The sequence below is a fragment of the Aulonocara sp. 'chitande type north' Nkhata Bay genome, linkage group LG12 (assembly GCF_057382095.1).
Source record: "Aulonocara sp. 'chitande type north' Nkhata Bay isolate Kocher_YH1m ecotype deep benthic linkage group LG12, A_spYH_male_GT1.1, whole genome shotgun sequence".
NCBI classification, from domain to species: Eukaryota; Metazoa; Chordata; class Actinopteri; order Cichliformes; family Cichlidae; genus Aulonocara; species Aulonocara sp. 'chitande type north' Nkhata Bay.
The window spans coordinates 30480994-30507023 of NC_141355.1; the positions used below are offsets into that span (position 1 = coordinate 30480994).

Here is a 26030-nt window from a genome sequence, read left to right on the forward strand (position 1 = left end):
CATAATTTCACTTCACCAGATTTCGTTTGCCTGCGGTATATTTTAGCTGGCAGTCACAGATGCTACTCACTTTTCAAGTTGAGATCTGAGGGATTTCTAAAATTTGTTAAATGTTTAAATGCAGAAGAAGTTAAAAACAGCCCGACCATAACCAACCAGATTGTTATTATGTCGTTAAAAACTTAATTTAAAAGAAAAAAACATAAAATTAGAAATTTGTGTAAATGTTTTTCCAACTAGACATGAATAAATAGAACTGGCTGAATCGCTAATTGACATCCAGCCTGATATTGATGCCACCTTTGTGGCTCTAACATAATCAGTTTTTTATTTGTCCACCCTCTGTATGATTTACATAATGTGAAGTGAGAGATGAGGGGGCTGCATGAGAATTTAATTGCAGGGTTATAGGTGCAATCTGCGGACATGATAGCAGACTGTTTAATAGGTGATTTCAATTAGGAAACAGGAGAAAAACATGAGACCAAGGGGCCATATGTTCACTTCTGCCCCAAAGTCTCTGGAAAAAAAGAAAGAAAAAAAAGAACACATAAGTCAACAGATAGTTTTCAGATTAATCCCTGTGACATCCTTTTGTACCAGAGCAGCCCCCACGTGGGGGTCTGCATAAATCGCGTCTTGCTGGATGTGATTGGATAGTTTATAGATGATTGGCAGGGGGGTGCAACGGAGCGTGTATACTTTTCTGTCGCTATTGGCTGGCTTTAATGGCCGCTCCTCCCTCGGACCACACACCATTGGCTTTGGGGGTTTCGCGAAGGAGCTGGGAAGTTGTAGTTCTTTACAGCAGACGCACATCTGTAGGGCTTATTATCGACTAATATGAATTAAACTACACGTCCCGACGTCGTGCTACGGGTCCTTGTAATTGTAGTGAATATGTAATTGAGCTCGTACGACTGGTTGCTTCTAAATTTGGCGTCGCGGAGGCAGGCTGCTGTAGTCGGAGAGGTGGTCGGTCGGCGGGTGCTGAATGAGGATGCAAACCTTTAACGGAGACTGTAGGAAATAAACCAATGAACGCGTGACAACGGGACGCTGTGGAGAAGCGTACTCGCAGACAAGTAGGGTCATGGTGTGCGAGATTTTAATGTTTTCTGTGAGAAATCTGAGAAGATAGAGGATTTGTTGTTAGTTCAGAAGGAGAGCGTTAAGCGCTTAGAATAAGGTGCTGAAGATTTTGGAAAAGACTGAGAAAATTTTTGCTTTTATTATTACGCTGAATGGACTTTTGAATTACTGTCTTGCTGTCTCTGGTCAGCCAAAGGTCCGAGGATGTCTCCACTCTTCGCGGAACCTGCATTTAGCCCGCAAACCAGCCACTGACTGACTTTTTACGCACGGAGAAAGCTCGGTTCTCACACACTTTGTTTTCGTGTTTTTCTGGATGAACATTGCAATACATTTTCAATGATTCGAGATCTGAGCAAGATGTACCCCCCGGCGCGGCATCCGGTAAGTACAGAACAGTAGCGGTAAGAGCAGTGTGTCAAAACAGCGCAGATTAACAGTCGCGCCTGATGCGTAATCAGTTTAGATCAAGTTTCCGTGCCACTGCGCGCTCTCACGGACAATTGCGCTCATTGTCAAACTGCCACAGCTGCATGTGTGTCTCTGAGTGTGCGTGAGTTAACGTGTAAGGAGACTGAGTGAAACCAAAAAGGCCATCCTTATCACAGAGGCCTATTGTCAGCTACAGTCCTGCCTGTGTGTGTGTGTCGTGACGCTGAACTTTGGTGGCTCAGTTCTTCCTTTCTTCCTTCGCACGCTGTTTGCTTTGGATTGAGGTCCCTCATCAGCCGGGACAGCCGTTCAAGTTCACTGTCACCGAGTCCTGCGACCGGATCAAGGAGGAGTTCCAGTTCCTGCAGGCGCAGTATCACAGGTAGGATTTCGGATACGAGCATGACATTTGGGCTGCACTGAAACATCAGCTCGTCAGCCAGAACGGCAGTAAACTTACGAACCGTTCTGCATTCCCCACAATAGAAGCGATTGCGAATTTGATCCCTGTTGTTCTGAGTGCGCATTAGAAGTAATTAGTGGGTTAATTAATCACTTTAATAGCTGGAATTAAAAAAAAATTAAATGTTAAAAAATGTTTACATGTAAAATGCACAATTAATAATTAATACATACGTTTGGTTTTAGATTATTAAATGTTACCTATAATATTTTTTTTCTTCGTAATTACCTTTTGGTTCTTGCACTTTTGGTCAGTTGAAACCAGTTTTCCTAAGTCACCTTGGATATCAGGAGCTTATACTAGTGACCCCCCCCCCCCCCCCCCCCCCATCCACACACAGAAAATGCTAACTAAAGAAATAATAAATCTAAAAGAATTAATTGATTGATTGACTGTGGATTGACTCACTGTAAAACGAAAAACCCGAGATAGTGTTAAAGAAATGGTCGAGTTCTGTGCTGCTGTGTACTAGTCATGTATGAGTCACGAAGTATGACCAAATTATTAGGGAAATGTGTGATGCAAGAACATGAAATACAAGACAGAAATGTATTTTTTTAATTTAAGTTTCTATTAAGAAATACAGTATGTTGAGTTTGACATTTATATTCAGGGATGTTATATTGCTATTCCTCTCAAATGCACCATATGCAGCTAAAACAGTGGTAGCCTCTATTTGTCCAAGGTCCATCTATTACTAGTGACTAACCACGGGTAAACCCCCATCAACCTTTGCATGCATGCACATCTCTCTCTCTCTCTCTCTCTCTCTCTCTGCAAGTGCAAGTGGTGTGAAATACTTTTTTACCTGACATGATGAAGTGTGAAATACATTGCTCAGGGCTGAACCACAGGCACAATACCAATGCATAATAATCACCCACTTCTGGCCACCTCATAATTATTACCCAATCACCTGGTGAGATGAACCAGTGGTCCAGTTTGTTGGCCAGTCCTGAGGCTGAACTGGCTGAATGGTGCGCTGCATGCTTAATGCTACAGCCGCACAGATCAAACTCTTTCGTTCCACTGAAATCCAAAACGAGGGTGGCGCTGATCAGATTTTATTTATTCATTTTTTAAAATAGCAGTGAGTCAGACATACTCTGGGAATACGCTACAATAAGAATTACTGTGGTCCCACATGTTTCATGTTTTTTAAGGATGAATTTATTAGTATTTATTATTACGGTAGTTCTTATTTAGAAGAAATGTAAACATGTTATGGACCTTACTAAAACAATTAATCTCTTTGAGAATATTCCCCAACCTTAGAGTACAAATAAAGAAGAGGACACCGTCATCATCAAACTTAAATAAAGTTGAGGTATTAAACATTTAAAGTCTGGCAATGCCCCAGATTTTCAGCTGATTTCAGCATTTATATTTAAGCAAATGTTGAAATTTCTCATTTCTTTTCATGTTTTACATTGCTGTGATTGACGTGTACACGCAAAGGTTTTGATGATGATATAAACCCGATGAGTTCCTTCTTAAAAGATGCACAAAAACTTCATGAGGAGCGACACACTGGCAGACACAAAAGAGTTAAGCTTTTCCGCAAAATGGATCCTAATGTTATGGTTGCTTTTTTTGTTGATGTTGCAGTTTAGGCTTTTACTCGCACTATAAGAATATATGATGAGGTTTGTGTGGTTGTCCATCGATCCATTAATTACTGCACTACACCTGCTGAGTAAGTGCCTGTGTCTGCAGAGGAAATTGCTGCATTCCAAACAACTTATTTGTCTTTCTTTTGTAGCTCTCATATTTAGAAATGCAAATTTAAAGTGGCAGGATGCAGTGACTTGCCTGCGCAGTATAGTGCAAGTATCATCTCTGCTTTCAGTTTGCTAAAGTCTTGTTTCATTCTCGCTCATCCTCTTTTATCCACTCCCTACAAAATAAGTCAGTTAGAAGTCAGAAGTCAGAAAAGATTTTTGGTCTTTTGGTTTTACTTTTGATCATGTGTTTGCGTGTGGCATGGATGCAGCTTGCTGTGTGTTTGATGGTGACACGTGCTAACAAAACATTTTCTATCTGTCTCGCAGTCTGAAATTGGAATGTGAGAAACTGGCCAGTGAGAAAACTGAGATGCAGAGGCACTATGTCATGGTGAGACAGCTTACTTCATGTGTTGCCATTAGTATTTTATTAGTGTGTGTGTGTGTGTGTGTGTGTGTGTGTGTGTGAGAGAGAAAAAAGAGGAACAGAGAAGACATGTTTGATCGACCTTGCTTTTATCTTTCAGTACTACGAAATGTCATACGGGCTGAACATCGAGATGCACAAGCAGGTAAGAGATGTTTTTACTCAAATGATGAAAAGGAAAAAAAACCCCAACAAAACAAAACATCTGACGTAAACCACGCTGTACTGTGTGACAAAAGGAATGCAAATGGAAATGGGACTTTTATTCCAATTTGTAAGTGCTTTTAAATTCTAAATATCTCACTGGGCAAAGTCCAGCAAACTTGGAGGCACTTTAATTTATTCACGCCATTACATAGGACGGCTTTTAAGCAGAGGACTGACATATCTCAGTTTTTAAAATGTCCCAGCATGCTGGTAATATTCTGGAAGAATATTTTTGAGGTCTTTACCTTTTCTCTTTCACCATTTTCTTTGACAGCGAAGGGTCATGTGCTTCCATAATACAGATAACGCAGCTGATTTTCCGAAGTATAGTTATTGCTTTTTCTGGATGTCAAAGACTGCTATCAGTTTACAAAGTGCTCTGAAAAAGTGGCATTTCCAACATAAAACAAGTTACATTATCAATATGTTGATATTTACACACAAAATGATGTTATTCTTATTGCTTGGGATTTTCTAAAATAGGATTAGAATTCCCAACTTGAGAAATGAGTTACACATTAAAAAAAACTCCCTTCACGGCACACATTTAGCAACTTTCTGAATCATTGTAAAGAGTCATAGTGAAACGGGAGCAGCCCAGGATGAGGCCAGAACATCAGCCACCAACATTTAAGAATTTGATCCATTTGTCCCCTGTTCTATTTTCGAGCGGTCGGTTGCCTCGTGAGGTTGAATAGTCATTTCACATGCGAATAATAATTTCATCAGTTTAATTGAACAAGAAAATGGGCTGAAAAATGACTCAAGCGAACGAGGATTTGGCCTTTAACGAGCCTTTACATTATTGCTGCCTTTTTTAAACACGGAAGGTCATTAGCATAAATGTCTCTGTTAACCACACATCAGCTGCCAGGATAAATGAACCACAGCTAACCAGCTACACATTCATTTCCAGACAAATGGTGTGTGTAGTGTGTGTGGCTGTGTGTGCGTGCGTATGTGTGTGTGAGAGAGAGAATGGAAGTGATAAATTGTTGGCCTTTGTCTTTCTGTGTGTGTGTGTGTGTGTTTTCTGTATCTATACCATGTGTTTGCTTTGCTGTGTGTGTGTGTGCATGCGCGCGTGTGTGTGTATGTTTAACAGCCTGTACATACTGTACATGTTTACTCTGTGTGTGTGTGTGTGTGTGTGTGTGTGTGCACACGTGTGTGATTGTGTGTGTTGGTCTGTGTTTGTCTGTAGGCACACTTTCGTTGTTTATTTAGTTTTGTGTGCACTATTTGTGTATTTGTTCACATTGTGCGTGTGCTCCTACAATGTAGACATTTACTTGTGTGTGCTCTAGTGTTTGTTTCTGTCAGTACGCGTGTGTATTTCTGCGTGCAAATGTTGGACACACGTGCAGCTTTTTACTGCCACACTAATCAGACTCGTCTGATAAAATATGGGATCCCTACTATAAATTCCTGCTGGCTGCTGCTGTTTGTGTGTGCGTGTGCTGTGTTTATATGGGCAAGGCAGGCAAAATAAAAAGCGGTTAAATGTGGCCTGTAGCTCCGTGTGGTGCCCAATGATTTCTCTCAGAAGAGTGAATCCCTCATCTCTGCCAGCAGTGTGCGGTGCACGTTTTGTCCTTGTGTGAGGGAGAGACTTTTGGAAGCAAATGATTTTGAGTATTACACCAACATGCCCAGGCTTAAATATGTGTTTTCTATCCATGGCATTCAATATGATGATACAAAGTATGTGGCTTGTTGAGTGGATGCTGAGATTGAAGAGAGGGGGGCTGGTGGTGGTGATGCTGAGGGTCGGAAGGGGAGGGCGGAGGACATTAAGGCCTCCACCACCAAGCGAGTCGCTAATTTTGCTTGTTTAGCATTTTCGGAGGGTAATAGGCCCATTGATTTTTGACTCTGCTCTGTGTTTTATTTACACAGAAGGGCCCCGGTGCCCGGGGAGTGAAATGTACCAATGCTTGTTAAAGAGAAATTGACTCGCGGATGGAAGAGAGGATAGGCTGTGAGGCAAGGGGAAGGGGGGCGAGGGATAAGGAGGGAGGAGGGTACGAGGGATGTCGAGCATGGGACTGAGCTGACTGAGAGGACAGCTAATCAATTGCAAATTAACAAAGCTGAAAGAGAAATAAAGAAAGTGAAGGACGAGGAGAAAATGGGTAGGAGAAGGGATGAGAAAGTGGTAAAAGAAGGAAGTAATAAGACGTTTTGATACTGAAGACTGGCAGCGATTTCAATGAGGTCTGACAGCTCATTTTACTGGTGCAGACAGGGAGCCATTTATTTCGATTTGAGGATTTTGGTCACATAGTGTTCCAGTGGTACTTTGAATTTGGGATTTTAGAAATGCATTGAGAACAACATTAAGTTAGTAATATAAAACTACAGTAAAGCTACTCCCTTATTCACAAGGTGTTGCCACAGCAGGTTGTTCCACGTGTTTGATTTTGCAGATTTTCATGCCAGGTTGTGTCAGAAAGGACATCGAGCCCGGCTCAAACCAGGGATCTTTTGCCTTATTAGACAAATGTGTAAACCACTACAGGATGGCAGCACTGTAATACAAAGTGACAGTATTTGCAATTTAAATCAGTAAGTATTTATAAAGTGTAAAACTTTCATATACATAGTTAAAAAGATCATCTGTTCAATCCTCAATTTCACTATGTAACAGTATTTTTACAGTAAAATTCATATTTGATGGTGAAAAAGTGTAGTACCACAGTAACCACAGGAGCTGCACAAGATGCAAAGTTGGGTTTCAACCAGAAAAGCAGGAAGACCTGGTGTTGGTGAGGTTAACAGTTCACTTCAGGTTCATGTCATGACATTATCTGCTGCTAGTGTGAGGAGAGAGGAGAGGCAAATGATTTAGTCTGCCATGCTTAAGTAACATAAACACAAGTTAAATTAAACTCTTTTCTTTACCTTTTTAATCTTTACTAATGCTGTGGGGATGTTTTTTCAATTGTGAAAAATAATTAATGATAATAGTTGATTTATTACATGCATTAGCTAAAAACTTATTAAAAATACAACAGTCCCTAGTGCATGGGTCCCAGGGTGGGAGGGTGTCGAATTTAAGGCCTAGAAACAATAACTGTGTGGTAATAACAGCAGAGAGTTCACAATCCAAGTCAGCTCTAGAATAAGCCATTTTCACTTCCATTCCCTCTTTTATGTTGAGGAATGAACGATTGTTGTTCCATGTTTTTCAGTATATAGCTTGTTCAGGGCTTCCATTCTGTAAAAGTTGACCTGAATTTTTTTGTGTGAGTATTTTTATTATGTGTAGGTATGTCAATCTTATAACACCTACACAATTCATCTGAAACTAGGCTGCATGTAGACATTATTTTACGGCAACAGAGAAAGCCACGTAATTGGGGGGAACAAAAAGATTTATACATGTGGGCAATGAGCCTTGTCAGTATTGGTCTGGTGAAAATTAATCAGGCTTTTGAATGTTTGGTTCTCTTCTCTATTGTAAGGCAGGGTCTTAGTTTGTGTGTATGAAAGAAACCTGTATCCCACCACCACTGCCATAATCTCTGAGAGAGAGAGAGAGGTTGCTCTACAAAATCATAAATGTCTCAAACGAATTGCACTTAAGAAATTAAGTTTTTTAGTTATGTTATCACACACGTGCTGCTGCTATTCGGGACATTCTGCAAAACAGGCATGCATTTAGTGAGCTGGACAAAATACAGTCAGGCAGAGACATGCACTGCCGTGAGTTTGTGCATATCCTGATTTCACGCAGTTCAGACTTGAAAGTAATATGTAAATGTTAATTGGCCAAACCCAGTAAGTAAAGCAAATATGACCGGGGTGCTCATTCAAACATGAAGCTGAGACATTTTTATGCTGTCAGTTAAAGGGAGGAGTGCACGAAAGGGGCGCACATGTCAGACTGAAAGATGGAAGGAAAACTTTACATGAAGTGCTCCTTTCCTTTGAACTGTTTGTAACCTGTCTGTATAGCACCCTTTGTTTTTCTTCTCTGTTTTTCTCCACTGATCTAGCTGTTTCTTACACACACCCACCCACATACACACACATACAGAGTCACAAGAGAGAGTAGCCTTTATATGGTGGGGTCCATTAGGTGTATTAGCTGGTGGTGAAAAGTGGTGCTGATGTGGTGCTTACAAAGCTCCACAGGGGAGATGGACATTTGATCTTCTTTCTGACCCAATCTGACTCCAGGGCTCTTGCCTGATCTAATTTCTTTTTTGTTAGGAGTTAAAGTGGGGCTTATGGGGCTGTTTTTCCTCTCATATTCTTCTTCTTCTTATTACTCTTTTGGATAACAATTCAACTAAAAAAACAAAACAGAACACGTTTTCTCTGTCATGAGCTTAGTTACCACCCCATTATCACAAAGAGATTTTTTTTTAAAGAAAACCGATAACAAGTGGATTATTTCTGGCAAATAATGAAATAATAAGTAAGAATTTCTGCAGAAGTCAATTTTTGTGGTCATGAAATTCAATAGCTCAGGAAGATCACACCATTAGTTGCATTTTCTCTGTATTGTTGAAGTTTGATGTTGCAAAGCTACTGATGAAAGATATTTTCTCTTTTTTTTTTAACTGGTAGAACATTTCTGCAGCGACTCACATACAGGTTCAAAGAAAAATCCAGTACCCATGATCTCAGGGGTTGCTGCTGTTTTATGTGACTGCAGACTCTTAACTAGCAAAAGGCTCCATAGATTGACTTAGTTTGAGTCCCAACCTCAGTGCAATCTCTGGCCAGTTGTTTCTTATTTTTGTCAACAAGGTGAATACTGCGTGTTAGAGCTGGGCCCTGATCATTGCAGAAACAAATTCTCCAGGTTTGCACGAACTGCAGGACATTTTTTTGGGGAAAAAAGGGAGCCTTGCTTTTTTTGCTTTGGTCTCTTCAGGGTGAAAAGACGTGTTGGCCGAACGGCCTGACATCCCTGCACTCTGGCCGGCAGACACAATATTTTGCCATTGATGTAAAATGTCACCTGAAATTGGTTGTGTTGCCTCATGGAAAAACACCTCCATTTCCTTTTCCGCTCTGGTGCTTTTGTTTCTGTTCGGATGCCAATATCTTTGGGTCAGTTCTTCCAGATGTTGCTTGGAGTTGTTAGGGAAGATCTGCATCTTTACAAGTGATGTTGTAACTTTGAAATCTTTCAAAATAAATGCTTATACACAGTTACATCTATAAGCTTTTGGACAGTGGCATTTTTTTGTGTCATTTTTGCATCTCTACATCACCACATTGGATTCTAAATCAGACAATGTATTTACAGTGCAGCGCTTTAGCTTTAAGTCGTGGAATTGACTAAATTCCACTTTTTGTAGCTTTGCACGAATTGAGGTCCAAACGGTTGTGATGGAGGTAAAGGTGACCATAATTAGGGTGAAAAAACAAAATAAACCTATTAGAGAGATAATAATGTTATGAGTGTCAAAAGAACAATCTGGTACTTTCTTAAAAAGCAGAAATCCACTGGCCAGCTTAGCAACATCAAAAAGCCCCAGAGTCCTCGTAAGCCAGTTAAAATGGATGATCACAGATTCTTTGCTTGGTTGAGAAAAACCCCTAATAACATCTCTCCAAGTCAAAAACACTTTTGAGGAGGTGTTGTTTTGGTGTTTTACTGTCACACTCCAAAAGCAAGGGACACCTTAAGTAGTATAACTGTCTACAGTGCAAATCACTTGTTGTGTTTAAGAAGAAGAAGGTCAGATTAGACTTTTCCAGAAAACATTGAAATGACCCTGCACAGCTGTGGACAGTAATCTCTGGACAGATGAAGTCAAGATTAATTCAAGCAAGGCTCCCCTAAACTAAAGACCGAAAGACCCACAAACAAGCAGCAGCTGAAGGCAGTTATATAAAAGGCCTTGCAGAGCATCTCAAAGGTGGAAAAACAGCATTTGATGATTACTTTGGCTTCTAGAATTCAAGGGGTTGTGAGTGACTGTTAAAAACAATTCTCAAGTTTGAAATTATGTTAGTTTGTCCAATTTCTTTTGAGCCTCTCAAAACTGGGGACTGTGGATTAAAATTACTCTAATTTTTAAACCAGTAATAAAGTACTTTTGTTAAACTCCTTGAATTAAAGCTGAAACAGTCACATCTTGATTATTTGATTTGAAATCCGTGTCGGTGATGGACAGAGAAAAAAAAAACTTGAGAGAAAACATTTTGCTTTCTTACCTACAACAGTTTTTCTCTGCAGTTCTCAAACACTTTACATTTTACACTGCTGTAAAAAGAAGAGATGATGAAACAAAGTGGTAAACATGTCCCTGATCCAACTTTGAAGAAATGTGTCTGAAGCATCAATAAGTATATATTTAAACAAATGTGAGTTTTACACTATGTGATGTCTTTGTTCTTCAACAAAGAACAAAGACATCACATCAAATGTTGTCTTTGTTCTTTGATACACAAATCATTGTATACACAACTTTTTGGGGGTTTGTAGCATGTCGTAGCCTTAGGCATTTTCTCTGTTTACTAAGAAACAAAAATGCCCAACAGTTTCAATAATCAAATTCAATTGTAGCCTTATAGAGAATTGCCAAATAACTTCCTGGCTGTAAAAAAAAAAAAAGAATGTCTTCCTTTCCTGCTTTCATTTTCAGCACTAAAATTTAAGGCGCCCTTTAGTAAGGCAGTTGAACATCAACTAGCTTGGGTCTGATACACACTGAGCAGCTCCCCAGTGCGTGAATGTGAAGAAGAGTCTAGCTGAGAAAGGGCATGTGTGCTCAGCAAGTTTTTCCTGTATAAACATTAAATATAAAATTAAAATGTCAGTGTTTTAGGTCCTCTATGCCGTCTTGTTATGCATTAGAAGGTAATTTGAGGTGTACATGACACTAAATGGTTTCCTTTGTGTACTTCCTTTGCCATCCTAAAGATTACTGCAGGCTCTTAATTTACATCGTCTAAAGCAGGGATGTCAAACCCATTTTACATTGTGGGCCGCGTATAACCCACTTTGATGTTAAGTGGGTTGGAGCAGTGAAACTCTGCTTTCTGTCAGTGTAAGGAAGTTTAACTATACATTTAATCCCTGAGATATTTTAATATAAGAAAACAAATGTCAGTTTCAAAACGACATCTTAGTGTTTCTATATGATAAAGAAATGCTCAAATTATAACAAACAAAGGTGTAAAATTACAGAAAAAGGTTTGTTAGCTTCTTGCACAGATTGCCTCTTAATTATAAGAATGGACTGCTTGTCTAGAGCTTGTTTGCTTTGATGTAGTTTGCCATTGATAGGTGGGGGGGGGGCATACAGTAAATACGGTTACAGTATGTCCTCTTCACAAAGCCGTTGGATTAGTCTTTGGAAAGCCAGTTGTGGCCCCTGAGCCTTTTGTTTGACACTTCAGCTCTAAAGTTTAGCACTACTGATGAAAAAATGATAAAAAGTTGAGTGTCAAATATGTTTAAAGGTATTTTCTAACACAGTGTCATAATTTGTGAGATATTTGTAAGTGAATCATCAAGAGTAAACACTGAAGAAGTTATTCTGAATCCCCTTGAGTTAATAACCCCTCAGGTCTCCTAGTCTCAAGAGTGAATAGGCTCGCTTTGAAGCAGTCCTTCTGTTTTTTTCATATGGTTTTATATATCCACGCTGCCTGGTTGAGTACTTTAAAAAAATATATATTTTCTAGATAAATGCCTTTTCTGTGACTTCTACTCTAAACTTGTAAAATCTTCACTTGAGCTAGTGCTGCTTCTTTGCCATTATATTTCTTCATACTTCAGCCTTGGTTGAAATAATGTGAAAGTCAGCTTCCAGCCAGTGGCAGATTTAGATATGTGATGGGCAAGTCCACCTCCTTTAGACCTTGCACTGGCAAGTTTGCGATTTTTACTGAGTCCTAGCTTATTTTTTTAGTCATCACCTGGCATGTAGGGCTTTTATAGACTTTTGTTTGACTAGACGATTGAGACGAGACACAGCTGCTGCCTGCTAAATGGTGACTTTGGGAGAAATGGGGGAAACTATTTCAAGCTCCTGCATTAAGTATTCTTTAAAAAATCCAAATAACATAGCCTCTGCACATGGATACGTTAAAAGGCTTTTACACACTGCCTCCAGATAGTCAAGATCTCTGCTTACTTAGTGCTTACATTTATTCACCTTGATCCACAGGTCTTGTGGCACTTTCGCCTTTGCTTGCACCTTTCCTCTTTACACTTTGCTAGAGCTTGTTGTAATAATTTGTTCAGATTGCAGAATTGCATATATGCACTGAAAAAAGAGCATATAGGATTTACTTAATTCAATAGTGGACATTGGTTGCACACAGATGTTTTGCTTTGGCAGCAACTTAAACAACTGAGTTAAATCAACACAACTTATTCATAAAATGCACAATAAACCTGTGCTGTGCTGTCTTGATAAAATGTGCTTGAAACATGTTTAGATGAAGTAAGTTGAGCTCTTGGAATATTTTAATCTTCACAATTTTCTCACTTTATTCCAACACTTTTTAATAACTTTTACCCCAATACTACTTGGTCACTTAAATACTACATGTTGTCTTCATATTACATAATGTTCAACAAAGTCTAGAGTCTGGCTAACATTATGTTAGGGCATAACCCAGAAGTTATGCCCCAGCCTGTATCGTAAAGTAAGAGGCAAGGTACACTTGGACAGGTCGCCAGTCTATCACAGGGCTACAACACAGAGACAAACAACCATTTGCACTCACATTCATACTTATGGGTAATTTAGAATCAACAATTTACCTATCCCCAATAACTGTATGACATTAAACTATGTGAGCAAACCAGAGTACCTAGAGAGAACCCACTGCATATATTCTTGCTGTGACATAACAGCACTAACCACTGCGCCACCGAGCTGTCAATCCAGGCTTAACAAAAGTAGGAAAGCTATTACAAGGCTTGATGCAGAATTTTCTTTACATTTGTCCTTGACACGTTAAACCACAATAAATAGCAATAGCATACACGTGGTGTGTGTATAGTTGTCTGCCTCTTATAACCCCAGTGAGTTTCCTGTGGTTTGAAATCTCATGTGATTTTGTGAGCCCAGGCAACTAACCACTCTTACTAGATTATATCATGTCTTCTCAACAAGAACAAATTGAGTTGTTGAATTTCATACAGATCCTACATGGTTTACCATAGAAACATGAAATTATTTTGTCCAAATTACAAATTAGACTTTTATAAATGTAACAACCACCCAATTTTCCTTTTTTGAGTGTGGTTTCATCCACTTTATGTATGGTTTAATGGGCCAAAACGCCCTCCCGTCTGTTTCTTTGCCAATTTCCTGTCATTCCATCCTGTTTGCTAGAGTGACCTAACAAACTAAATGCACAGTGTTTCTGAATGATATATACCCCATGCATCAGTTTTCTAAACTTCTGTCTTCTGAATAACTGTGATTCCCTACACTTCATAAACATCTCTACCGTCTGTTCAGGTCCATCTGACCTGTTCTGGTCAGATGGCACAGAGGTGGTTTTTCTAAAAATGACTATTTCTGCTTGTCCTTTAATGCTGAGATGAGATTGTCTCTCTCAGAACATTAAAGTGTTCTCACTAAAGTTCTGGGTCACATCATTAGTCAAATTTGAATTTGAATAGACTTGTTAGTCACTCCGTTTTGACAATCAGTTACTTGTTTTTATTCAAGTTTATGTGTCTCGTCACAAAAATAGGGCACACTTTGAGAAATAGTAATTAGGAGGAGGTTTTATTGTTCTCAGTGTTTTGTCATGGGTTAAAGATTAAAGATAAACTGATTAATCAAGTGTTCATATACTGTAAACGTTAGAGTTATTTGAATGTTTAACAATCAGTCGACTATTAATAATTGGTAGTGATTAATATTGCAACCCTAACAACCTAATGACCCAAACTGTCTCCTTATACAGGCTCTAAAACGTCTTTTATCAAAGTTAGTTGAAAGTTTATGATAAAAGTTGAAATAATGCTCAAACCAGCTATTAAATAATTAGCTAACATTATGAATTGCCATTTCTTTGTTCATTACCAGTTAAAAAATAATAAAATAACCCAAGTTTAATCGCATATAAATTCACACTGTTACTCGCCATTACCTTTGATTCAGTGCTTGATTGATTTATGTGCTTTCAAGTTTACTAAACAGAAACAGAGATATTGTTTAGGACTTAGAACTTAAATTGTCACCAGCAGGCACACGTGAATTTGGCTTTGATGGGAACTGACTCTATAATGTTCATGGCATCACGAGAGGAAATAGTCAGTTATGTAGTTTTATGCACTTAGTGTTGCAAACAAAGAAGGTGATGTTCATCTTTGTGTAACCATTAGTATGCGGTTCTGTGTGAGTCTGAGTCTTTTGTCTGTGTTGGCGTTTGTATTTGAGGTGCACTACTAGCACTCCCTTTGGGACAGTGGATCAGGCAATTTCCTGTTAAAAAAATTCTACCTGATCTAGAAAGAGAGAGTGCTGTGTAATCTTTAAAAGCTAGCCCTTGGGCTCAGTATAAAACATCTGATGAATACAGAGAAGCTGGAGTGTGTATGTGCATGTGCATGTATTTGCGCACACGGTTGTGTTTATGTGTCTCATACTGCCGCAGCGTTGCTTGTGCTGCTGTCTGAAGCCTATATTTGCCTCTGGGGGCTCTGTTACCACTGATGCCAGAGCAAAGTTCACCTCTGCCAAGGTTATGTACATAAAACAAGTGCTTGGCAAGGTTACGGCTGTAACTTATATATTTGTGTTGGCCTTGGAGAAATTATCTCAAACTCTGATTGCTTTTTTTCAGTAGCCAGGGTCTTAATTTAATGTGTTAAGTCAACAAAAATGTTACACTTTCCTTTATCTGTCTGCAAAGGATTACACTTTCTATACTCCACTTTCTCTCTGGGTTTATGTTTACAAATCATCCATTTAGCTTAAACTGAATAAAGCTCAAAGAGTACAGCAGAGAATTACCTTTCAGGGATGTAGAAGGATAAGGAGTAAATCTGATAATGTAAAGTTGGACTTTTGAGGCCAATAATGAGACATTTAGCTTTAGCATAGCAGAATTTAAATGAATCAAATATAATTGCTGTAATTTATAGAAATAAATACACATCCAGTCTTTACAGATGAAAAATGGATATGTCATAGCTTTCTGATTGGCATATGATGAAATTATGATGCCTTTTAAAGTGGCCTACATCTTGTTGAAAACTGTCTCTCAGATATCTTTAAAAATCTGCAGAGGTTGTCATTACAAGTGACTCTAACACCCATTAAATGTTAAGGCACAGTTTATCAGTTTATTTCAAATTAAGTGCTGTGATCATTCCTCTGGTACTTAAAGGTTTACTCCAATTAGTTACAGACGAGAGTCACTTTAAAGGTCTTGGTGAGTATTATGGAATTGTGAGCGATAGTGCATTGTGTATGTGCTTTTCCCCATTATGTTGCAGAGCTAAGTTGGCTTGCCACTTGACCAGTGTTCTGCAGGGGTACTTTAAACTTCATCTAAGTTACTGTGTCCATCTCTGAAGCAGCACCCACGTTGGAAGCAGTGCAGCGACTAGAAATCATAGAATGTGAATAATATTTGGCTATTTCACGCGACTCCAGGTGAAACCATTGGCAAAGTAACCTGGGCAGAACCCAAGATAAACTTTTGACAACTTCCAGGCAACTGATTGAAGGGACTACCAATGAGAATGCAGTCTAATATATGACCTAGTAGTAAATTCATTAGAGGGTTATAGTTAACAGATGTCAGCTTCAAAGAGACACGCAATGAGCAACTTCCTTGAAGTGTGGCTGAAACTTTATTCATTACCCTTTGGTTTGTTTTTAACTTTCAACATGCACTTCATGAGTAGCTTTACATATTGTTTTACACCACTAATACAGATTATTCTGATTTATACTTAGTTAAACAAATCTATATTAAGTCTTTACTAGTCCATTGTTCTGGTCTGGTCATATCAAATTGGGGCTTGTTCAGGAATTAAACGCGATCTCTGTACAAAGACATGACCTAAGCACAAATCTGTATCGTGATTTGCTTTAGGCTAGCAGCAGAAGACTTCTTTCAGTGCTACTAGGACAATAATCTTAGATTAAAGCAGTGAACTGTCCATTGTTGGCGGTCGTGGCATATTTGACAAAGAAGAATTTGTAAAAAGAGAGACACTCTGCTGCACTGATTCTGATATTTTTTAAATAATGCACATTGTGAGTGTTACAGGAGTTCAGTGCTGAATTGGTGCACTTCCCCTTTTATAGATATATAGAAAAAGTACCAGATACCATTACACCACCAGCAGCCTGAACCACTGATACAAGGCAGGGTTGGATCCATCATATGTAACCCTGTCATCTAAATGTTACGCTGAAAATTGAGACTCATGAAAACCATGAGTGAGAAACACTCTTTCAGGCTTCTATTGTCCGCTTTTGGTGAGCCTGTTCAATCTGTAGCCTCAGTTTCCTGTTCTTAGCCGACGAGTAGTATGCAGTGTGGTCTTTTGCTGCTGTAGCTGATCTGCTTCAAGGTTTGACATGTTGCATATTCAGAGATGCTCTTCTGTATTACTGCAACAAGTGGTTATGGCAACCATGCCACATTCAAAGTAGCTTAAATCACCTTTCTTCCAAATTCTGATGCTCAGTTTGATCTTTAGCAGGACATGTTGACTGTGCTTACATGCTTATATACACTGAGCTGCTTCTATGGTATTGGCTGATTAGAAATCTGTTTTAATGAGCAGTTGAACTGGTGTACCTAATAAGGTTACTCCTGGTAATTAGGTTTAGCAAAAAGTAGGCTTAGTAAAAAAAAGTTGTTGCTGTTTAGAAAATGCTGGTTATGGGTTAGATGCTTAGTGAATTGAATATGTGATAATAGTGATGCTCTATATTTTTGCATGGAAATGTCTTCCTGTAGTTTAATGTGAATGTGAATAATGTTGTAGCTATGAAACAGAAATAAGGCACAAGCAGTGTGTGAGTTTCTTAAAGCTAAGCGGTGTGCATACACACAATGTATGAAACTTTCAGATATTATTTCTTGAATTTTCTGCTTTGGTTAGCAACACTTTTTTTAAGACTTACGGTGCTTTTCCTCATTCACACAACACTTTACAGGGATATCTTTGTCTGTCCAGTATCCTGTCATAGCATAACTTAGAGTTTGTAAGCAATCTGCTCTACCTAACTACCTAACTAACTAAATATTCTTGACATTTAAAATACACAAGTTCCCGTGCACCCAGAGATTTGTTTTGGAGGAAACACAATAGATATTAAACACAAGTTTATGAGAGATGTTCATCAAATTATTAGTTTCATGTGACGAAGTAAACAGGTCTTGAAATGAAAGTTATGTGAGCTATTACTTTGATATAAACTGAATCAGGAATTGAAGGCTGTGTGAACAGGATGACGCCTTCTTGTCTGCTAGAGAATTTAAACAAATTAAAAAAATGATTGTGTGCTTCCCACTTCTCTGTCTTGCAGGCGGAGATCGTTAAACGGCTGAACGCAATCTGCGCCCAAGTCATCCCCTTCCTCTCTCAAGAGGTAAGACTCAAAAATGCCTGTCACTGTGAGTTAAGAAGGAGGTGGGTGAGAGAGAGTCAGAGAGCGGGAGGAAGGGAGACAGGAAAGGGGAGAACTGTGTGGTGGATTTTAAAGCAAGAGAAAGAAAATATGGGGACACGCACACACACGCAGACACACACTCGTACAGATTATCCTGGGCTAATCCCCCCTGCTCAGGATAGACAGATATGCTCTGAACTTATCAAATGTCTCCCACTAACATATGCAGGAGCCAGCGGCTGAGTGTGTGTGAGAAAATACTTTTTGTGTTAAAATACATTATAATTGTGTGCACATACAGCAGTGGGTGTGAGAAGTGTTTTTATGCAGTGTTTATTGTGAAATTTCTAGGCGTGCGTGTGTTGAGCTGATAAATCCTTCCTCTGAGGAGCTGACAGTGTGTGTGTGTGTGTGTGTGTGTGTGTGTGTGTGTGTGTGTGTGCTGAGGGGTGGGAACAGCAGGAAGGAGTGAGTGTGGACTCCAAAAGCTCTCCTCCAGATTAGCCATGGATTAGGAGGGTTTAGGGTGGATTAGGAATAATGGCATTAGACTGTGGTGCTGCTACACAGCCCTGAGGCCTGCAGAGAGGGGAGGCAGGGAGAGGAAGCTGCTTTGTTTTGGTGCACAGCCTTGTTTACTGCATGTGCAAGTAAATGTAACACATTCATCTTATTGTTGTGCAGCAAATCACATCGACTGTGTCTGTGTATTTCTGGTGAAAGCGCTTTGTTTTCTATTTTTATTTTTGTCATTTTCTGATAATGTTTCATTGGCCTTTGGGGCCATGTAAGTATGATTGGTCCATTTACAGCAAAGGCAATAAGTTTGTGTTAAGTCAGTTGACAAAAATGTTATTTCTGACAAATTTATAAAGAAAAAATATACTTGAGTAAATAAAATCCCCCAATTAACATAACATATAAATAGAATCATTATCATGAGGCAGATTTTATGTCTCTGCCATAAAAAGGCCCCTTTTTTAAGATCACATATGCATTCCTTGATTGACATTTACATTTGCAAGTAAGGTAAGGCAACAAAAGTGCCATCTGTTTCTGAAAGTTTTGGAATAACTACGTCCTTAAAGTCTACCAGTTATACTTTTTCTTATTATAACTCTTTATCAAACAAGTATCATACATACCAGCTGGACTTATTTTGGAGTTTTGGCTGTAAAATTACAAAATAATTCTCATCTTTCACCAAGCATTTAAATTTTCTCTCTTACCTATAATGGTTGAGGAGTCACAGTAATGTGAAGCGCACATGATAGCATCTAGTTGGAGCTAATTTTTCTGTCGGTGTTCAGACAGAAGTACTTCAGGAATACAGTGGGAAACCACGACACACAGAATATCTCCATAAATGTTGTCTTCTCTTCTTTATGAAACCATTTCAATTTTATCTCTAGCACATCGCTAACAGAGTTATGATCATTTAAAGCAGCGGTCCACAACCTTTTCTGCGCCACGGACCGGTTTATGTCCGACAATATTTTCATGGACCGGCCTTTAAGGTGTCGTGGATAAATACAACAAAATAAAACTAGTACCGGTACCAAAAAAAAGAAGATTTATTCATAAAACACGGGAAAAGACCCAAGAAAACGGAGTTAACGATAAAAACGATAAACAAATAACGATAAAAACCCTGAAAACCATAAATTTCACACACAAGCCTCAACTCTTGCGGCCCGGTACCAAACGACTCACGGACTGGTACCGGTGCGTGGCCTGGGGTGTTGGCTGATTTAAAGAGCACTTGTAAGCACTTGGGCACACCACCTGGCCGCTAGTTAAAACTATGGATCTTTGTGATGTCAAAGAGAGGAAATATTCTTAATATGCTCTTCTCAGAAGTGGTGGTTATGTACTTGGTCATGTCTGGTACACAGCTCTGGCAATGTGCATAGCAGGGACCCAGTCCACCTGCTTCTCCTACCATCTGTTTTCAAGGTGCAGTTGGGTGGGGTGAGGAATTACGCTAAGCTATTGTAGCAGTTTTCAAAAATGAAAATCTGAAACTGGAAATAAGCATAATTTGTAAAATCTGGCATTTAGTTACTCGTTATTTACATGTTCCTCGGTTGTTGCCATATCCCCAGTGAGGAATCATTCCTCTGATTTCAAGGTGTTCATGTGCTTTTGAGTTGGAAGGGACACCAAGATGTGTTTAAGTCAGTTGCTCAGAGTAAAAGAAAAAGACACGTTGTTCTCTGCGAATAACTGCTTTGCCTGACTTCTTACTTGACTTACCTCAAACAAATACCTCCATGCTTATCTAGTTCCCTCCTTGTGGTTAACAGCAACCAGATATTTACTTAAACTCACCATATTTTTATGTATGACATTAACAACTCAGCAGATCATGTATCAAAATTTTCTGAGCTGATTTCTGAGCTCTTCATTTGAACTTTCTCAGTTAGAAAGTCAGTTTTTGCTCTTGTCAAGCTACCAAATGAATGCACAATTAATTTGATATAATAATTTTAGTAAATTTTGTCTGCTTTACTGTGTTGGTTATTAACCCGAATAATTAATCACTGAATAGGTAAAATCTAAAAGTATTTTGTATGATTGTATTTGCTTTTGGCTACTCCTTTATTTCCCAAGGGGGCCACCACAGTGGATGGATCCCCATATTTTCATTTTGGCACAGATTTTATACCAGATGCCCCTCCCAAAAGAACCATCTCATTTATCCAGTTTTACAACCAGCACTAGGAATACATTACCGTGTAACCTCCACCCCGAGGCTAGATTTTTGTCCCCTCCAAGTCCCAAAACAGGTGTAAAGTGAATATGTTAATCACTGAACAATCGAGCCACAGTTTTGCTGTGATTGCAGGTATTGTTTCATATTTGGAGTCAGATTTTCCCTTACAGTTTTGCAAGAAATCATAAGTAACCAATCCTCTTTAGGCAAATACAAAAACAATGGTGAAACATTTATTCTGTAAGAAAATCTACTTCAGTGCACTGAATCCTTCGTGCCATCTGAAGGCAACAGAATATGTACATTGGTAAATATAGAGCCTCTAAATTCAGACGTCCTCTGTCAGAGTGCAGAGGCATTATGCAAACTATCACTGATTATCTACGTTCAGTCCTGTGCAAATTTTAACAGGCTGCTAGGATACGACCCTCTACAACTCCATCTCATTAGTATCGCGCATCATGTTGTCCTTCTCAACTTTTTTCAGTTTTCTCAGCTTTTCGTATTTACTCTTGAAATGCATCACAGTGTCTGAGGTAGACTTATTATTTTGATTTCTTTCTCTTAAATGCCCCCCTCCCTTCAATACCTCTTTGAAAATGGTTTACCTCACCAAGCCTTTAACTTATACTAGCAACATCTGCACATCTAAAACTGCTTCCCCAAGTGTGACATTCCAGTGGAGCCTATGGTGTAACAATATACAAAGAAATGAAAAGCATCTGCACAGATTGAACTCTATTGTTGATTATACGACTGATTTTGGATTGTTCTATTTTTTTTTATAACTGTTGCATAAAAAGTGTTTGGCACAATTTATATAGTGGATCATTCCATGTGTGTGTGTGCGTGCGTGTGTGTGTGTCACATTCAGGCAGGTTAGTCTGAGCCTGCAGAGGTGTAGCTGAACTCGATGGTCAGGTTCATTTCCACACCTGATAAGCTCTTTCATCTCGGGCGTACTTTGATGTTTTGCGCTCCTGGATGAATCTCGCTGCTCTCTCACTGTCTGGATCTGTCTTTCTCGCTCTGTACCCTTTGTATAACTTTGCCCTGTTAGCTGTCTGCCTCTCTTGGTACCCATCTTTTTTCCCTATGTGTTGAACTTTTTGGAGCTGTTCAGTGTCGAGACGTGTGAGCAGACTGAGCAAAAATCAGAAAACAGTGCTGCATAAAATTTTAATAACAATCTCAAATCAGAAACATTAAACCAATCACAGAATCCACAAAATATTGTACGAGTCTGTAACTGAATTTTTGGCCACTTGTAATACACGTCTTTAACTGCTTCCTTTGGACATCCACTTGTTTGTTTGTTTTTTAATTCTCCTCCACGTAGAGGAAATCAACCAGCCTGTGCAGGTTACACTTGACTAACTAGTATACCCTAATTAGCTGCTAGCTGCTTCTTCTGCCTGATGACTTTTAATGAATGCACTGATGGGTGTCAGATTCTGAAGCGAAGCACTGAAGTGCAGTCATGATTCAATGGCCTCGGGGAATCTTGGCTGTCTGGCGTTTGACCTGATTCTGGTCAGAACCTTGAGTTTTAATAAAAAGGAAAAAATATATATCAAGTTTCAGGTGATTTTATAGCACGCTCGTGTTACTGAACATTGATATCTGTTTTAATGAGATTGACATATTTCACAGTCAGTACATTGTTAATTCTGAAGAAATTGCAGGCTGTGTGAAGTTACAGTGTGCAACTAACTGACAGCTGTGAATAAGGTTTGATAGGCAAAGCACAATGACGGATTCAGATGGAAAGCAGTTTAAAAGATATCACAGAATGCATTAGAATGATTGCTGTACGCATATGCAAGTTCAATGTGATGAAACGAGATAAGTTCCTGCTCATTTTACGTGTCCATTCCAGTCCATTTTAAATGTTGTTTGAATTTTGTAAAGATGTTGTTTGTAATAACTACAAAATTCTTTTCATATCATTCTTTTCTCCGTCTCAGCTGCTGTTTCAGTTTCAGTTTGTTTGTTTTTTGTTTCTGTGTGTCTCTCAGCATCAGCAGCAGGTGGTGCAGGCAGTAGAGAGGGCCAAGCAGGTCACCATGGCTGAACTCAACGCCATCATAGGAGTGGGTGTATTACACACACACACACGCAGACACACACAATTAAATACAAAATGCATAGATTATTTTTTTTACAGCAATGTTGGAAAATAGCTTAAGAGATTAATTGAAAAAGAATAATGTGAGGAGAAGAGTAAGTACAAAGTCAGATGTATTCATAATAATATACAATAAAACCAAAGTATTTTGTATAGTAGTAATAGCTAACTTCTTTCTGCAAGAAATTTGAATGTTTTAGCATCTTTCACAGAAATTGTCAGTTATATAAATATCACCGTTTATGTTGGCTGATAAATCAAAGGTTTTGGTGTTTTTGATCAAATTTAAAAAAAGTGTATCTGATATTTAACTATTGTAGCTGTAGTCTACATGTTTCAGTTGCTATCTTTTCCCCGCTCTATTTGAATGTGTTTGTCTTTCCTTCTCTTTCCTTTTATCACCTACTCATTTGTATTTTATCATGCATGATCTTTCAAGTCTTAATTGGTGTTTCTGTGTCTGGTTCAGCAGCAGCAACTCCAGGCTCAGCACCTCTCTCATGGCCATGCCATCCCTGTCCCACTAACACCCCACCCAGCGGGCCTTCAGCCCCCTCTGCCTCCTGGGGCCAGTACTGCCAGCCTGCTGGCTCTGTCCTCTGCCCTGAGTCACCAGCTGCCACTCAAAGATGAGAGGAAGCATCACGATAACAACAGCGAACACACACGAGGTGAGGTCTGCTCTGTGTGTGCTGTTTTTATATAGCAGGTGTTGATTTTGGTTTGTGCGTGCTTGTTTCTGTGTGAGTCTTGGTCTCTTCATGACTGAAATTACCCTTGCATTTGTTACATCTGCTTGTATGTTCAAAGTCACAATTTGAGTTTTCAAACTACTGCTTTAAGGTTTACTCTAATTATGGTTTAGTCAAAAAGCGAGTTACCTGATTATCAGGGGCAAATTCTTACACAAGGTAGATACAAAGATACGCTCTCAGTTTGTTTACTGTAAAGGCAAAAAGAAAGCACACCCTCTGTCAGTTCTAAGGTTTCCCCAATTGGGATAAACCTATCTAGTCTTTTCAGCCAAGGTGTATCAGGTCTTAAAATCAGGTAAACACAATCTCAGTTAAATAACAACAGATGATATATTGCATCATGTCATTATTTAACAAAAACTAAGCCAAAACGCAGAAGCAGCCTGTGAAAATGCTTCAATAGCTTGTACAACCACCTTTGACAGCAATAACTTAAAGTAATGCCTTCCTTTTGACAGTCTCTCACATTATTGTGGAGGCATTTTTGCCCACTCATCTTTGCAACATTGTTTCAGTCACCTGAGATTTGAGAGCAGACCTATATCTCCTGCTCTCTAAAGGTCCTGCCATAGCATTTCAGTTGGTCTGAGATCTAACTGTGCCATTGCTGCATCTTTTTTGCTTTTGTTGCTGTTGTGGATTTGCTGTTGTATTTAGAATCATTGTCCTGTTGGATTACCCAGTTTTAACCAAGCTTAAGCGTTCAGACAGATTGCCTCACTATTATTATAAAGAGGAGTTTGTGGTTAACTCGTTGACTGCAAGGTGCCCAGATTCTGTGATTACAAATCATCAACCCTGCATTGCTGTGTTCTACAGCTGATATGAGGTGTTTGTTTGGATATGCTCTGTTTGGTTAAAGCCAGATATGGCGCTGTGCATCACGGCCAGACATCTCCACTTTGGTCTTGTATGTCCTCGGACATTGTTCCAGGAATGCTGTGGTTTGTTCAGAAGCAACTTTGCTAACTTTAGCTGTGCTGCCATGTTCTCTTTATAGAGAAAGGGCTTACTCCTGGCAAACCTTCCAAACGAGCCATATTTGTAATTGCACTGTCAGGAACTTTAACAGTTGACATGCTAACTGAGGGCTGCAGAGTCAGGAATGTAGCTCTTTCTCTGTATTGCATTGCATGGTCTGATCTTAGGTAACATTTGCTGGGATAACCACTCCTGGGAAGATTAGCAGCATTCTTTTTTTTTTCTTCTTTTTTTTTTGTGTCCCGTTTGGATCTTTAGCCATCAGAATTGTTGTCTTAAGGCCAAGAAAGATGCCAAGCGGATTTATTTTACCAAGTGGATCATCATGGCCTTGCCATATTGGTCCATTTGATTGACCTTTATTATAATTATGAATTTATTTTATTTTCAGTTGCTACAAACGGGACAGACATGACTGGGGGATAGGACAGGGAGAAAGAATGAAAGAAAGAGAGGGAGAGAAAGAAAACCAAAGGGGAGAAGAGACGGTGAGAAGGGGGGGAAGAAAGAAAAAAAACAAACAAACAAAAAACAAAACACCTGGGTCACCTGTATGGAGAAAAAAAACAGAAGAGAAAGCAAACAACAAAGAGCAACATAATAAAAAAAAACAGCACCATCACAATAAACTAGCTAGCAGTAGATATCAGTAGATACTAAATAATAAACGATATTGTGCAGCACGCAAGATAGACAGCGCACAATGTGCTTTGAGGCAGCAGCCAAGAAAGCTGTAGTCCGCGTCTGTGAATACCCGTGTGTACACCTGTGTGCATACCTGTGTGGATCAGCATGCTTGAGATTAGCAGCATTCTTGAATGTTTCCTGCTTGTGAATATTTTTTAATGATGATAATAGACTTCAGAATGTTTGGAAATGGCTTTATAAGACTTCCTTAATTAATGGGCAGCATCAATTGCTTCTCCAAGATAATTATTGATGTCTTTCCTCCTTGGCATTGTTTTAACACACCCCTGAATGTTAACGACGAGCAAACTGCCAAAGCCTCTGTTTTTATAGAGGTGCTCACACTTGCTGATGATCAGTTAATTAAATGGGTGTGCACAACCTGACTGCTACTTACTTACACACACTGCTTCTGTGTTTTGGCTTTATTTGTGTTCAACAAATAATTGCACAGTATAATATATCACATGTTGTCATTCAGCTGAGGTTTATTTCCCTCATTTAAAACCCGCTGAGGACAAGAGGTTTTGATTATGCCTTGATGTGTGCAGCCTTATAATTGGAAGAAAGTACACTTTGTTTTTATCGTGACTCTTGGTGCGATAGTTTGAAGCGGACTAAAATACTTCGCAACAACTTGGCTGTTTTATTTCACTCACAGACAGATGCTAAATATATTTGGTAAACATAAACATCAAAGCTTAAATCTTTTGTTCAGTTAATGATCCAAATCCACTTTTACATGTCAAAGTATTCACCCAGCATTACGAATTACCACTTGTAATGGCTGATGCTTAATTGTTAGTGCTCTGAATGAACAGCAGTTAAACAATTAAAAACT

General features: G+C 39.0%; 1 protein-coding gene across 2 annotated transcripts in view; it reads left to right on the forward strand.

Moving 5' to 3' along the window:
- The first annotated feature begins 217 nt into the window (after positions 1–217).
- The window catches only part of LOC147317755 (transducin-like enhancer protein 4), a 44452-nt gene continuing 18639 nt past the window's right edge, over positions 218–26030 (forward strand). The window contains exons 1-7 of one of the 2 annotated variants that reach the window (XM_086315057.1): positions 218–1476; positions 1809–1906; positions 4039–4102; positions 4239–4283; positions 17839–17901; positions 22657–22731; positions 23236–23437. In XM_086315057.1, the coding sequence (XP_086171183.1) occupies positions 1432–1476; positions 1809–1906; positions 4039–4102; positions 4239–4283; positions 17839–17901; positions 22657–22731; positions 23236–23437 (592 nt within the window). In that variant the 5' untranslated portion in view covers positions 218–1431. The remainder of the gene's footprint in view (positions 1477–1808; positions 1907–4038; positions 4103–4238; positions 4284–17838; positions 17902–22656; positions 22732–23235; positions 23438–26030) is intronic. The other variant, XM_086315058.1, reaches the window with a different exon arrangement.